The sequence below is a fragment of the Sinocyclocheilus anshuiensis genome, unplaced genomic scaffold (genome assembly GCF_001515605.1).
Source record: "Sinocyclocheilus anshuiensis isolate Anshui unplaced genomic scaffold, SAMN03320099.WGS_v1.1 scaffold454, whole genome shotgun sequence".
Lineage (NCBI taxonomy): Eukaryota > Metazoa > Chordata > Actinopteri > Cypriniformes > Cyprinidae > Sinocyclocheilus > Sinocyclocheilus anshuiensis.
Genome location: NW_015548217.1, coordinates 253,849 through 269,234, shown reverse-complemented (window position 1 = coordinate 269,234; position 15,386 = coordinate 253,849). Strand labels below are relative to the sequence as shown.

The 15,386-nt window shown below is 38.0% G+C and overlaps 2 protein-coding genes across 2 annotated transcripts in view; one reads left to right on the top strand and one right to left on the bottom strand.

Annotated features, from left to right (window-relative positions):
* Nucleotides 1-1,216: 1,216 nt before the first annotated feature.
* On the top strand, nt 1,217-4,793 carry LOC107653903 (bone morphogenetic protein 2-B). The gene is made up of 5 exons (XM_016440768.1): nt 1,217-1,385; nt 1,466-1,593; nt 3,046-3,162; nt 3,250-3,433; nt 4,381-4,793. The coding sequence occupies exons 1-5, from the start codon at nt 1,217-1,219 to the stop codon at nt 4,791-4,793; spliced, it is 1,011 nt and encodes a 336-aa protein (XP_016296254.1).
* A 984-nt stretch (nt 4,794-5,777) lies between these two features.
* LOC107653970 (uncharacterized) overlaps nt 5,778-15,386 on the bottom strand; it is an 18,609-nt gene continuing 9,000 nt past the window's right edge. The window contains exons 2-3 of the mRNA XM_016440828.1: nt 11,536-12,396; nt 5,778-11,304 (exon numbers count right to left, since the gene is read on the bottom strand). Coding sequence (XP_016296314.1) covers nt 6,284-11,304; nt 11,536-12,292 — 5,778 coding nt within the window. The 5' untranslated portion in view covers nt 12,293-12,396 and the 3' untranslated portion in view covers nt 5,778-6,283. The remainder of the gene's footprint in view (nt 11,305-11,535; nt 12,397-15,386) is intronic.

Genomic DNA, 15,386 nt, shown 5'->3' with positions numbered 1-15,386 from the left:
TGTCACTACGGGAGGATCTGGCTGTGCAGAGATAACAGACAACAACCTGCTAAAACCAACACAGACTTACAGCAATTTCTAACATTTGTCTCTTCATTGCTGTCGTTGTCTAATGACCTCTGAACCAGGGCCAACACACCTTCTCATTTCAACAAATAAGTCCTAAAATAAAATATTCTGTATCACTATTAAATATCTACACTGGCTGGTGTTTGAAATAATTACGTTTTTGAATGTTTTTGAAAGAAGTCTCTAATGTTCACCAAAGCTGCATTTATCTGATCAAAAATACAATAAAAACAACAATATTGTGAAATAGTATTACAATTTATAATATTTTTTTTTCTATGTGCATATGCTTAAAATGTAATTTATTCCTGTGATGGCAAAGCTGGATTTTCCACAGCCATTAATATCAGTTATTTCATTTAATTTCAGAGTTATAAATTACTGTTTTTTACCATATTTTTTATCAAATAAATGCAGACTTGGTGGGTATAATAGACTTCTTTATATATGAAGTAAACTAAAACCATAAAATATGTGTTGCTTGAAATATAATAAACAAACTGAAATAGAATAATATATATATATATTTTTAAACTTTTTGTTTTTAGCAACATTTTTCATTTTCTCATTAAGGTTAACTTAATGTACTAAAATAACTATAAACACACACACACACACACACACACACACACAAGTATCCATGGACTTATTCATTAATAAAAGTGAAGATGCATAAGCAAAAATGGCTATTATCTAAAATTGCAAAAGGTGTGCTTCTTTTACAAACGAACTAATTGAATGAATAAACACAGCAGTGTCAGAGGAAAATAAATTCTATTCAAAGGTAGCCTTGATGATGCATGTGCGTGATTAATTAATATGAGGCAGACAGTTTATTTAACTTTAGTCATGGTGTTTGGCTTGAAAGGCTGTCTGTTCACTCTTATCTGTGCAGGGTGAGCATACAAACCCCTGTGTAAATCTCGGTGTAAATTTGTAGTTGCTTTGAATGCACTGTCTCAGCAGTCCATCTCAACTGCATCTCAGCAGCAGCTGCGAATTCATACGATAAGGCAATATTCTACATCGGTTAGATATGAAGTTACTGAGCATTTATTTCTTTGGGATTTTTGCGTGGTCGTTGCTTGTGTCCTCCGATGACATTTCAACCTCAGCAGATGTGCCAAAGATAACAAATGCAATTAAGATGCGCAACTGGAATGAAATATTCCAGATCGAAGATCTGACCCGCAGCGTTCAGACGCACAGGAAGGCGCCTCGGTTCATGATGGAGTTGTACGATGCTGTTGCGGACTCGAACGGAACACTGAAAAGCATGAAAGGCCTGAAAGGAAATATTGTTAGAAGTTTCGAAGGTGTGTAAAGTGAAATGGTGAGATGCAAGATGTTCCAGTGGACGTTTAGATGTAATCCAGAGGCGTTTGTTTTCTGATAGGACAGTCCAGCGGCTCGTATCACTTCTTCAATCTGACATCATTCAGACCGGACGAGCGCGTCATCAGAGCAGAATTCCGATGGTTTCGTCATCAACAGCCTTTTATGGGACGTCATCATTTTTACAAAGTAAGTTGAGCATTTAGGCACGATTTAAGTCATGTAAGTAGATGTAAGTGTGTTAGTGCTTAATGTAAGTGTGCTGCTGAATGTAAAGTGAACGGTTCCTTGTAAGGAAAGACACCACAGGTAGCCTAAATAGAGAAAAGGTAAAAAAAAAAAAAAAAAAAGGTAAAGGTAAAAAAATATATATATTTTCCCAGGTGATTGATTGCATTAAGAATTGCAAACATTGTATTACTGTAGGCTATATTACTTATTACTACTATTTTACTACTAAAAAAATTAGGCATTATCTAATTAAATATGCATTGATTTAAATACATTTCCAGAACAGAAATCTAAACTGGATAAGCCAGGTTCAAAATTCTTGTTTCATTTTGTTGAAATATGCGGTTTCTACAAAGGGGATTTTTATATCTCTTTTATCACTTTTATAAATCAGAAAATATGTAAATAGACAAAAAATAGATATGGTTTTTACATTTATATAAGGTTTTAAGATAGTTTTTTTTTTTACAGACATAGGACACTATATTGAGTAAAAATCTTAATGTTTAAGCATATAATGATATTCTATGGAATTGGGTGCTTCTAATTTTATAGAAACTGTTTGGACGGGACTCTTTTCTATTCTAACATGACAATGCCTCTGTGTATAAGGCAAGGTTCAAAAAGAAATGATTGATTGAGTCAGTGTGGAAGCACACAATTCCCTAGAATATAATTTGATGCATAAACATGCAAAATTACTAAAGTAGTGAAACATGTTCATTAGAAGGGGTGTCCCAATACTTTTGGCAATATAGTGTGTATATATATATATATATATACACACACACGCAATATATATAAAACTGTAAAGTAGTGCTACTAAAGTGGAGAAAAAACTCTTTAAATATATGTATTGGAATTAAAATCTGCAGACACAAGATAAAGTGCAATTAAATACACACTTAAAAGTATATTTTGCATGTTTTCTTTCCGCTAGTCCAAAAGTTACGAAAAGCCAAATAGCCAAAAATTAAATAGTGCCTGAAAAATTGTAATTGTTTTAAATTTTTGCTTGCAGTGTCTTGCTTATAAGGAGCTTTAATAGGAAATGCTCAAGGCTTAAGCGGTTGATGTTCATCTCGAGCAACCCATATTGCAAAAACAAACTTTTTAAATAAAAATATGTTGATGTTTTGGGGGATATATGTAATATGTAAATCTAAAATAAAGTTATATTGGCAGTGTTCTGTTAGAGTTCGTTTCAGTGATGATGCTGAGAAAGTGCTCGAGTGACTTACACTTGCTATGGATAATACCTCAAATTTCTGTCTGGCAAAAATATGCTCGCTGTCTAACTTGTAATATTCTGGATACTAAATATTTTGAAACTATGTAAACACAATAAGGAATATAATTGCGAATTTGCATGTAAAAATGTAATTAATATTACAAAATGTGTTGTTTTAGGTTGACCTGTATGAAGTGATGGACAGCAGACCTAAACCTTGGCGAGGGAACTTTATAAGCTCAAGGTTATTACCCATCTACACTAAAGGATGGGAGGTCTTCAACATCACACAAATGGTAAACAAAATATCACTGCGTAGAAAAAAATAATGTGTAATCGCTTTGCGCGTGCCGCTGTCTCAATAACTTCTAAATTATTGACAGGTGACCAAATGGATTCTTAACAGCGGTACAAATAATGGTATCGTGGTCGTGACTGCTTTACCTGCAGGTGACTGGTTTGATTCCAGCATTCAGATGAAGGGGCAGTCAGGCCAAACAAATGCATATTTGGTTATATATTCAGATGATGGACAAAAGCACTACCAACACCCACCTTTCTACACAGGTAATTAAAACGTACTGAAATTCTCCAGGCACGAGTATAACATATGGGTGTTTTCTAGACTATGGGCACTTTTGGCCTTGTGGGCTTTCAGAAAATAAACTCTTTTAAAACACATTTTACACACTTTTTTAATGGACATTCATGCATCACAGGTAAGGTCTGTCATTTATTTTGTAATGTTTATTTAAAAAGCCACAAACATTTTCAGTGTTACTTTACAAATGCATTTCCATTACATCTTAAATAGCATTGGAAATGTGTCGAAATGGAATATTTCATATTTTAAGACTGAAAGATTAGGTCTGCGACAAAGGTAAAATAATACAATAAAAGGCATTTTTAAGTTGCAAAAATAAATGAAGGCCTGGTAAAAAAAAAAAGTTTCCAGGACATTTACAATGAAACCTTCATGTAACAAAAAGAAAAGTGTTGAAATCAATTTAAATAAAAAATTGAAAAAAGAAAAAGAAAATCGAGCCCAGGGACATAAAAATACCAAATAAGTTGAAAATAGATATTTGAATGCCTTCGAATGCATTATTATTATAATGCATACTGTACATAGTGTCTGAAATATATTACTGTTAAACACACACACACACGTTTGTTTCTGTGAATTGTGGGGACTTTCCATAGACTTCTATTACTTTTATACTGACCAAACAATATTTTCTATCCCCTAACCCTAAACCTACCCCTTACAGAAAACCTGTTTGCATTGTTACACTTTCAGATAAACATCATTTACTATTTTTAATAATTTTTTTTCCCTCGTGGGGACCGCAGGCCAGTCCTCACAATGTCAAAAATTCCAGGTTTTACTATCCTTGTGGGGACATTTGTTCCCCACAATGTAGCATAAACAAGTACTAACCCTAACCCTAACCCTACACAAAAATCAGATTTTATGTTTAAAAGTTTTGATGCCATTGTTAACTCTCTTTTAGGACAAAATATCACCACATCCCTTAAACTCCTCGAGCCTATAGCAAGTTCAGTGGAGTCAACAATGCACAACCGCAGAAGTGTGCGCGCATTAACCTCTACTTGCCAGAGAACAAACCTCTACGTAGACTTCACTAAAATCGGCTGGTCAGGGTGGATAATATCTCCCAGAGGTTATAATGCGTACAGTTGCGCGGGCTCCTGTCCGTTTCCGCTGGGTGAAGGTCTACGGGCTACAAATCACGCTACTGTGAGATCCATCATGAACGCACTGAAACTATCACAGGAGGCGGGGAGACCCTGCTGTGTGCCAGATGTGCTTCACCCCATCAGTCTCCTGTACTTCGACGACGAGGAAAACGTTGTTCTGAAACAGTACGATGACATGGTTGCTGGCAGTTGTGGCTGCCATTAAAATACAGAATGACAAGATGTAAATGTATCCGTTTATGTATAATGTCATTTATTTATAAGCATCGCATGTGCCTCACTTCAAATGTAAATTTAGATAGCATTAACAGTAGTTGATATTTGTATGGGTATTTGTATGTCTAAACCAAATTAAAGATGTTTCATGCAACCAAATATGATAATATCTTTTATAAGTATAAAACAGATTATCATTACTTTGAGTGGAAGATGTCTTTTCAGGCTTGAAAACTTCATATTGAAGCTCCACCCTTAAGAGTTCAGCTACCACAAATCTACAAAACATAAAAAAAAACAAAATGTAATCATGCCAATTTGACAATTCAACATTTTATGTTAAAGGTAAGTCATCCTTAGAAAGACGTACATATTGTCAGACAAGCTTGACCCTGATGAGTCATTCTGAGTTCCTTTAGCATCTGAAAATGTTACTACATAAACATTATCCAAAAATGTATGTCATGACAAATACCACATAATGTTGCAACCCAACTTTACAGTTGTTTTAGCAGGTCATAAGACGCTTGCAGAACTCCTATTCACCACTTGGTGGAGGCAGAATGGCATTGTAACGGCTAAGCGCGATGTAGTCTGGTGCACTTTGTAGACAAAGATGGCTAAAGCTGACTGAAATCATCAAAGTATTAGGTTAAAACAATGAGCGAGAGTGAGGAAGAACTGATTTTCCAAGGTTGTCCAGGTTAGTGGCATCGAGTGTTTTGCTTGAGGCACTTAATAACAAGATGTTAAGTAGATATTCATGTGCAGAACTGTATTTTCAGCTTTGTTAACAGGTTGGTGCCATGCAGTGTCAATCAGATAATCTGTCAGAATAATCTGCAATGAGGACTACACTTTTTACTGCAAGTCATAAAGTCTGGATTTCCCAAGACTAAGCAACATGTGATTCTTCTTCAGATAAAAGGTAGTGCAATCATCAAAATGAAATAATTTAACAATTGCTCATTGATGATGCTTTTATTGGAATGGTTCTTTTCTGAAGCAACAATCCATTTAAATATACTAATTAATTCCAAAATGCACCCAGAATGCAATCAGCATTTGTCAAATATACCATTTTAAGCATACAAAACACCTATGTTGATCTCTTCATTTTTGCAATACTTTTCTGCTGTGAAAAATACTGTGGACTAAATACTTCCAAAACTCAAATACAAGATGTATCAAAATAATCTCCTTCTGATTTTTTATGAAAGCAAAACTACTTTCAATTAGGCAAATCTCAACTTCCTGTTACAAATAGACAAGTGCTTTTAGCAGTAAGAGATCTAGGCCTTACTTTAATAAGAATTAAACATTTACAATCCACGTCTTGTGCACTATAAAACAAAGAACAGCATACATACTAGAAACACTTTCCCATGGCACACCAGACTGAAAACAAACAACACAAATCCCTGATTTCAGTCACATTCAAACACTGGAAAAACATCCACTGCTTCAGTCTGGATGTTTTCATCTCACACTATCAATTTCCTCTTCAGGTGTATGTTCTTGTGATATATAAACAGGCTCAGAGTAAGGATTTACCTCTTCATTATGCGTTTTATAAAAGGTTTCCTGCATCTGTTTCCTGCTAGGTTCAAAGTCTTCCAGGTCATCAGGAGGAATCATAGATCCTCCAGTCCTGACAACAGATTTCTGTGATGGTAGGGGCACTGGAACAAAGCCATGATACAGCATAAGTGGTGGTGTGTTCATCACCTCCAATGGTGGAGCTTGTCGCACAGCAGCCTCGGGAGATTGTACTGGAAGTTGCACATAATTTTTTGTTTCCGGGTCAAAGAAAGTTTTCGTTTTGACCTGTACAGGCATATCCACCAGAAAGTATTCTCCAGAGTCAGGGTCCTGTAAAAGCTTCCTTTGAGTGATCGGGAAGGACTGTGTTACAAGATTAGTGGCTGGTGCATAAGTATGTTCAATGCTGTTGTGGCGCAAAGGTAATGCTTTTTGAGTAGAGTATTGTGATCCTCCTGTTGAATTAACTTCAACACCAGTTTTCCCAGTGCTGCTCGATATGTTTTCGTGCTTATCCCTTAAAAATCTATCTAGACTTTGAGTCCTACGTTCCAGTTTCTTGGGCAAGTATTTCTCATTGCTTCGGCCCAGTCTGTCACTGTAATGGCTTATTTGGCCATTCTCCAAATGATCCCCATGGTTTGATGTGCCTTCTAGTTGCTTCTCACTGCGATGGGTCTTTGAGTCACCAGTATCTTTGCCTTTGGTTGCATGTGGCACTTTTTTACTAGGATCATTCTCTTCTATGTTTTGGCTCTTGTGACCACTATGGCGTCTAGCATGCTTCTCGCTTCTTTGAGCTTTATGCTCAAGCGTGTCATCGAGATGTTTGCTTTGCTTATTGCTGATTCTGTCACTGCTAAGCGACCTATATTCTGATCTGTCATGTACTTTGTCAGTGCTGTGGTGCCTCCTCTCAGCCTTGTGAGCGACGCTTTTGTCACCTTTATGCTCAGATTTGCTTTTAGCTTCAGATTTTTGTATCCTCCGTGTGGTGAGCTTCAAGGCTCGGCGTAGAGCCTTTTCGGTTTTTGGAGGTACAACAGGCGGCTTGTTCTGACCCTGACCATCGTTTCCACTGCTGGCTGAAGCAGGTCTCTCGCTGGGTGCCTTGGATCCCTCTGCATCCTCTGTTGGTGTATTGCTAAAGATGTTCTCCTCCATCGTATCCCCTCCGCTTGTTTCATAGCCATCAATTCTCTCAGATAAAGTGCTCACAGCAGAGCGTCGCTCATCCTCCTCAGACACAGAGGCACTTCTAACCGATGGCTTTCCATCCTTGACTGTGACCAGGTGAGTTGCCGGAAGGGACAAGAACTGCATTGCTGGTTGGTTTGGTTGGGGGCTCTTGACTGATACAGCAGGCATCTCAACTTGAGAATGATCTTTGAAGAGGTCCAGATCGTCCTCATCTTTCTCAGATCTATTCAAGCAGTTGTCTTGTTGATCCTTGGAGGAAGTATGACTGTGTGGCATTTGTGTTAAGTTTCTAGCTGACTCAATCAAGCTGTGCACCAATCCCCTTTTGTCCACATCACTAGGTGGAGAAACTACCCTGTCAGAGACATCTGACTCACATTCATGGTTGCTTAATGAGCAAGAATCTATTGATGGTTTCTGGAAAGTCTCCTTCACCTTTTCATCTACTTTTTCTTTCATGTTGCAGACTTCTGCTTTCCTTAACAACTTTTCTGGTTGTGCCCCCTGTTTGGATTCGTGCAATAGAGAGGGTTCACTTGAGTTTGAAGAGTGACTGCTGTGATGGGGTTGTTTACCATTTAACGAAGATACGGTGTGAGACTGTCCAAGGATATCATACACTGTGATACTGTCCTTTCTGACTTTATCAGGTTTGAAAGACTCTGAGGACAGTGTTTCAGAGAGTTCCTCCTCAAGTTCATCTACCGTTTTGACCCTTTCTGAGCTTGAAAGTCCAAGGAGTCCACTTAAGAAGTCTTTCACATAGACCTTTGGACCTTTGGATTTGTTTTGCTTGTCAGCACCTTCTTCCTTCTCGTTTGTTTTTACCTTGTCTTGCATTCCTTCATTTATGTTGTTTGTGAGATCACCTACAGCCTTTTGGAAGTCTTGGGTGATACTGTGTTTCCTCTGTGGACTAGAATGTTCCTCGCCTCTTTCTGATTCTTTTGAAGAGCTGTTGGACATTCTTTCACTCACTGAATCCATCTCATTGTAGATAATGGAATAAGTGCCACTTTCAACATCACTGACTGTGAGTTTTGGTGGAACAAATTTGTGTTTCATTTTGTCTTTTGGGGTCTTTTCATTGGGTCTCTCTTCCATAGACTTTTCAGAACATGTATCTTCAACAGGCAGGCCTTTCTGAACATCCTTGCGGTTCATCTTAATTTCTTTGTTGTACTTCTCTTTCAGAACTGATATATTTCCTCTCACTGGGCCTCGACTGTTTGTTTGACTTGACTGAATTTTGCTTATTTCCCTACTTTCCATTATCTCAGTTTTGCCTGTAGTGTCACCTTCTCTTTTAAAGTCCAAATTACCTTCTGTCTTTTCAGCTACTCTGTCATTACTCTGAGAATTACTTCTCCCTCTTCTTGGGGGTATCTCAGGTTTATAGGAACTACCCCTTTTGTCAACACCCAACTCTTCTTCATACTGTCCCACTCCACAAATATCTCTACTTTCCAAATTATCTCCCATTTTTGTGCATTTCATTGCATGACTTACGTTTTTATTCATTAACTCTTTCTTTTGGTGTTTTTTATCACCCTTACTGATATTATTTGTGTTGCTTTCTTGATGGTCTAGGCACAATCTGTCTCTCTCATTATATTTTATAGGTTCTACATGCTGGCACTGCCCATTAGATGCTTCCTGCTTACAGGGCCTGGCTAATTTTACCTCAAGCACATGACTTTCACCATGTTTGGCCATGTCTTCTGACTTTGTTTGCAAAGTCTGCCAATTGGTTTTAAAAGCTGATACAGTATTCTGACCTTTGCCATCTTTTGTACTTGTCCCCCTTTCATTCAGCATAAACATGCTAGGTAGTTGGTCCTCTCCACTGGTGGGTAACTCAAGATCATCTTGAAGTTTTTCACAACCACGTGCATTACTTTTCAAATTTCTTTGCTCTCGTTCAGCAATTACTTCCTCTAAAGCCATTTTGGCCAAGTCATACTTATCTATAACAACATTATCTCTCTTTAAGGGTGCAGTTGTCTTATTTGGCACCGGTTCTATTGATGAGAACAGTGCTGTCTTTGCAGAAGTGTTTCCTTTCACTGAGAAAGTTCCATCTTTTACTTTTTGCTCTCTTCGACTTTCCAAACCATTCTTTGATGTAATACTGCTCTGTTCTTTAGCTGTGGTAGCCTCTCCACTTACGTGAATATTTTCTTTCAATAGTGGTCCTTCCACTGTTGTTTGAACTAGTCCTTTATTTTTACGTATTCCTTCATGATGCTCCTCTTGTCTTATCTCTTTCGTTTTTGTATTTTTGGAATGCCTGGACTGCTCATCATTAACATTTTTAATTTTTAAATCCATCAGCCATTTTTCTGCATTAGAACTATCATCATGATCTTTATCATCATCTGTACTTACAAATCTCTGACTTTTAATGTAGTTGTTCTGTCGTGCAGAAAATGCATGCTTAGTTCCTGCCTCCTTTCTGTTGGGTTCTTTTTCTTTAACAGGGCTTTTCTGTGTACTGGCTGTTCCTCTAGTTTTCAACCTGTCCTTAATTTGATTTGTACCATCACTAATGACTTGTTCTTCCAGTTTTGTTAAACTTACATTTGGGCTTTTTTCAGATTTGTTTTCAATAGTCCTTTCACTATTTAAACCTTCAGTGGGCTTTTTGGCATTTAGCGTTGACTCTAAGGTATCATTTTTGTTTCGCAACTCTACACCTTTCAACAATTTACCTGGATAATTATGCTTTGTGTCATGATCTTTGCTGGCTTTTTCTGTGAAAACCTGAGAGCTGGTGTCAACCACAGTTTGAGCATTTGCTCTGATCTCCTCAGGACTAGCTTTCTGGTAAAGTTGTAATGATGGGTATTTTGCCTTGTTAGTTGCAGGGCTCCTGTTTGATTTTAATTTTCCAGATTGAAGCAGACTCAGTGCCAAATAGTCATCTGGCATTCCACCATTCGCAGGAGAGCCAGTTTGAGTCTCTCCAGTTTCCAACAAGGGACTCATTGGAGATATAATGGCTTTGTGATGAGTAGGTGAAATTGTTTTAGTTTCTGAATCCTCTGGTATTTCAAGCACATCTTTTGACACTTCAGGATGGGGAGACTCTTTACTTTGATTTGTCGCATCCAAACCTTTATACTTAGCTGGACAGTACATGGCCTTAACCCGTTTTCTGTTGTCCTTGAGATTGAACAACAAGCTTGATGCTATGGATTTGTACCCTTCTCTCTTAATCTCAGGCGACAGATGCAGTTCTCTCTCAGAGAGCGCTGGGATCTCCAGGGCAGTGGGCGAGAGCACAGTTTGCAGTATCTCTGAAGTTCCTGTCCCATGTCTGGAGGGTATCACCGGTGTCAACAGCTGTGAAATACTGAAAGGAGTTGAACTAGTGGAGGTCTGGTCCTCTATTGTCTTGACTTCTTTTTTAAATGCCTGTGCACTCCCGTCTCCAGCCTTTGTCTTTTTGCAGGCCGGTGAGTTGATGGAATGCCCCACAGGAGCAGCACTTTTTGCTCTACTTTGGCTTTTTCGCCAGGGAACGCAAGCTTCCACTCTTTCTGAATTACATCTCTGTTCAGCAACAAGTGGAGGAGCTTTTGTAGGAATATTATGCTGGATGTGCCCAGACTCTTTCTCTGGTTTTGGGGGTACCCTAGGTGCTGCCGTTTGTATAGAAGCAAGTTGTGGTTTAAGTGGATGAGTCTCACTTTGTTTTGGACACTTTTCAACTTCTTTTTCAACTGATGGGGAAACGCTTACTTTATAGTGTCCATGTGCTGCAGTTAATTCTTTGTAAAGAGGTGAGTCATACCATTCAGGTGGCCTGTTGCTCAACACAATCTCCGAAATGTGCTCCTGCCCGATGGAGAATTGATTAAAATCCCTCCATGACAAAAACGGGCTTAATTCGCTGTGGAGGAAAAAGTTTATGCAATTCAGTTTTCGCAGTTTGTTGTGTTTGCTTTGTTTACTTTTAGAAGATTTTCCCGGTTTATAGTGTCCATGTGCTGCAGTTAATTCTTTGTAAAGAGGTGAGTCATACCATTCAGGTGGCCTGTTGCTCAACACAATCTCCGAAATGTGCTCCTGTCCGATGGAGAATTTATTAAAATCCCTCCATGACAAAAACGGGCTTAATTCGCTGTGGAGGAAAAAGTTTATGCAATTCAGTTTTAGAAGTTTGTTGTGTTTGCTTTGTTTACTTTTAGAAGATTTTCCCGGGGGATTCGAAGCAACCTTGCTTGATTTCTTGCCAGACCCTTTTTCATCTGATTTAAGATGATTTTTGGCTTGGGAAAGATGTCCCGCTGTTAAACTGTGATAATCTGAAGAAAACTCGTAGAGCTCCCTTTGGATGCTGAGTAGAGCAGATTTGTCCCATGAATCACCATTTGTCATCTTGCTGCTCTCACCATTCTTTTTGGCTGCAAACGCTGCAAAAAGCGATGAGTCTTTGGATGACTTATTTGATCTACTCAACGGATCATTCGCTCCATTAAGGGGGTAAGAATTAAGTTTTCTGACAGCAGAAAATGAGCTCTGCTGAGTCTTTTTTGAGATGTCCTCCGCCATTGGCTTGTGGCAGCTGACTAGAGAGGGGGAAAATTCTGAGTCATTGTAGATTGCTTCATCTCCAATACACAGACTCTTAAAAGCTCGATCCGTCAGGCTCATGACCTCACGGTCTATTTCATCCATAAAGCTATCAAGATATCGGAGGTGCTGCATGCTTGTCCTGTGGCGCTTCTCTTGGTTGCTCATGATGGATGCGTATTCCCAATTCCTTCAGTCTTACGCAGAATTGACCTGGCTTGACACTTCTTGCATTGTCAACACCACATATTGGAGATTACATTGTGATTTCCCTGCAAAAAAAAATTACAGAAATTATGTTAGTTTTGGACTGTCAAAAATAATATTTTAAACCTACTAACTTTTATATTTAAGATGAAACCATTTATTGTTTTGACCTCAGAGGTGGTTGGTAATCCTGCCTGTGACTATGTACAGTAAAGAAAGATACACCATGCCAAACACCAACTATTTTTAGAAGAAGGCAGATGTCTCTCTGCCCTTTCACATACACAGGCCAAATGCATAACCCTTGGAAGTCATTTGGTAAAACAAATGGATTTTCAAACCGTGCAGGCTACTTTTCAGTGTGTCCTGTTCAACAGATCTGCTTTTTAAAACGAAATACTTCTAAGCCTAAAATGTCGACATTGTTGAACTTCCTCAAACAAGCTATCCAACATTTTTTTTCCAGCATTATTTGCACTACAGAAAACACAAATTAGTCATCATTCAGTTGTTCTTTGCAGCTGCTGCACTGTGTGGTTGATCCTGGAATAACTCATTAACCCATATTTATCCTCTGACCTAAATCCATTAACCAGCACTCATCACTGCTTCTGTCTGTCATGGAATGGGAATGTGCCTTAAAAGTACTAAAATATGGCATTATTAGACATTTTTGTGTAACTCAGAGAGCTCAAATGCTGGAAAATCTTGAGATATATTTGTGAGCATTTAAAGGCATGCACTAAGTGGCCAAGACGATTTGGACAGCACAACATTTTTCCACCACCCATAATTCCGTATCAACTTGCAGTCTGGGTAATTTCCCCACATGTGTTATTTTATTTATGTGAAACGAAGATCTACAGTACAGTGATAAGTCCCTCGAGGAAAGCTCTTCGAAATAACAGGCTGTTCATCATAAAGTTATGAAAATGTCAAAGAGCAGCTGCTCTCAACGGATCTTAGCTTTTTATTATTAGAAGGAAAATACAGTTTACACTAAGAAAATTTCAAACAGAGGCCTTAAAAGTACTAAAATATGGCATTATTAGACATTTTTGTGTAACTCAGAGAGCTCAAATGCTGGAAAATCTTGAGATATATTTGTGAGCATTTAAAGGCATGCACTAAGTGGCCAAGACGATTTGGACAGCACAACATTTTTCCACCACCCATAATTCCGTATCAACTTGCAGTCTGGGTAATTTCCCCACATGTGTTATTTTATTTATGTGAAATGAAGATCTACAGTACAGTGATAAGTCCCTCAAGGAAAGCTCTTCAAAATAACAGGCTGTTCATCATAAAGTTATGAAAATGTCAAAGAGCAGCTGCTCTCAACGGATCTTAGCTTTTTATTATTAGAAGGAAAATATAGTTTACACTAAGAAAATTTCAAACAGAGCTTTTGTCAGGAAAGTAAGCACATTCATTTGACAGTAAGAGATTAAAAGCTAGTCAAAGTTTATTCCTTACCTTTTTTTGAAGTTCTGTAGTTCGTCCTTGGACAAATCCATTCGCTAAAAAATTATAAAAAAGACACAAACGAATCCTTAAAGGTAAATTTCACAGTAGCCACCAAGTGAAGTCAGACTTTCCTGTTACTCCATATAAGAACACTATGAAAAATGCTCTTTGCTGAACACAGCCTGAAGCTCATGGTAAAAATCCATGTTCAAGTAAGCGCTTGAAAAGACTGAAGGAGAAGGAACCGAACACACCCCACCGAAATAGTTGCCGGCAAGGCCAGAGCTGTAACACAGGAAGCGCAAATATCTGAGCGACTCTTTGGTATCGAGTGTGCGACAGATGAAATGCAAATGGTCATCTGCTATTTTGGTGCCGGTAGCTTGAGTGCCATAGCTGTCTATACCTCTCCGATCCTACAGAAGCTACAACATTTCACATTAACACAGCCACGCTGGACACATGGGATGTTGTTGTACGGTGGCTGGGGTGAGTAGGAGTCATTTGTCTCACAAACAGCAAATATAGCAACTTGCATCACCCCACCGCAGTGTCACCAAACTCAAAGTGTAGAATGAGTGGCTAATGGAGTCTGATTACCAGGACAGACTGCCCACAGTTTAAGCAGATCCTGTTTGTGTCTTTCTAGTATTTCTGCCTCCAGCCGGTCAGACTGAAAGAGGAAAACATTCATGCTTAGGCTTTTATTATTATTATTATTATTATTCACAAAGTAGAAAGTGGAAGCTCCCGGACGTTGGAGAAAGTGGTTATGGAAACACGAACAGATTTATACCATAAAAAGCATTTGTATCCTAACATGACCTCTTTGTCTTAACGCTTCATTATGTAATTTTATTTATTTGGCTATGCTCTTCACACCTACACAGCATGATAGACTTATTTAAGTGGCTCTATTTGAAGCCGCTTGTATTTCATACAGTAATAGCCTGCCTTTCTTTCTGGCACACCTTTCATATCTCAGCTTATCTGTCACATGTCAAAGCAGCACCTGTTTCTCCACTGTACAGGCCAGAGTCTCAAGAATATCAATAAAAAGCAACAACTGAAAAAAATTATAAAATAAAAGCCAATTTAGAATAAGGGCGTTAACTGTAACTATAAAGTTGTATCATTCCAAATATATGAGAATATGGAAGTGCACAACACAGACATAACGTTAGCAACACGTAGGAACAATATTGTTGGAATCACTTTCGGAATGACTTTTTTCCAGGTGGTGATGATAAAAATACTGACAGCCAATCAGAATTCACTGAATATTTAAAGCAGCAGATGACGTAACTGCAGCTTGTGCTTATAATAAACAGAACATTATTGTGCATTGCTGTGGATGCTAATATGTTATCGTTATAGTTATCTTTGCATTTATAGTTCTTGGTGCGAACGGGCATTTAAAAAAAAAAAACATTTCATCAAAAAAACACATTAAAACAAATTCAGTCAAATATCAGTAAATATAAAGTACAATTGTGTAGTGTTTAACATACAGAAGTTTAAACGATAAGTAAAAGTAATAGATCACCCAAACAAAATTCTGAATATTTATGTTGTTCCAAACCTAAAA

Bases quoted from the DNA above. Each gene is read 5' to 3' on its own strand.
- LOC107653903 (XM_016440768.1), top strand. From the start codon at position 1,217: ATGCGCAACTGGAATGAAATATTCCAGATCGAAGATCTGACCCGCAGC. The intron at 1,386-1,465 runs GTGTGTAAAGTG...GTTTTCTGATAG, and splicing joins TATTGTTAGAAGTTTCGAAG to GACAGTCCAGCGGCTCGTAT. The intron at 3,163-3,249 runs GTAAACAAAATA...AATTATTGACAG, and splicing joins TCTTCAACATCACACAAATG to GTGACCAAATGGATTCTTAA.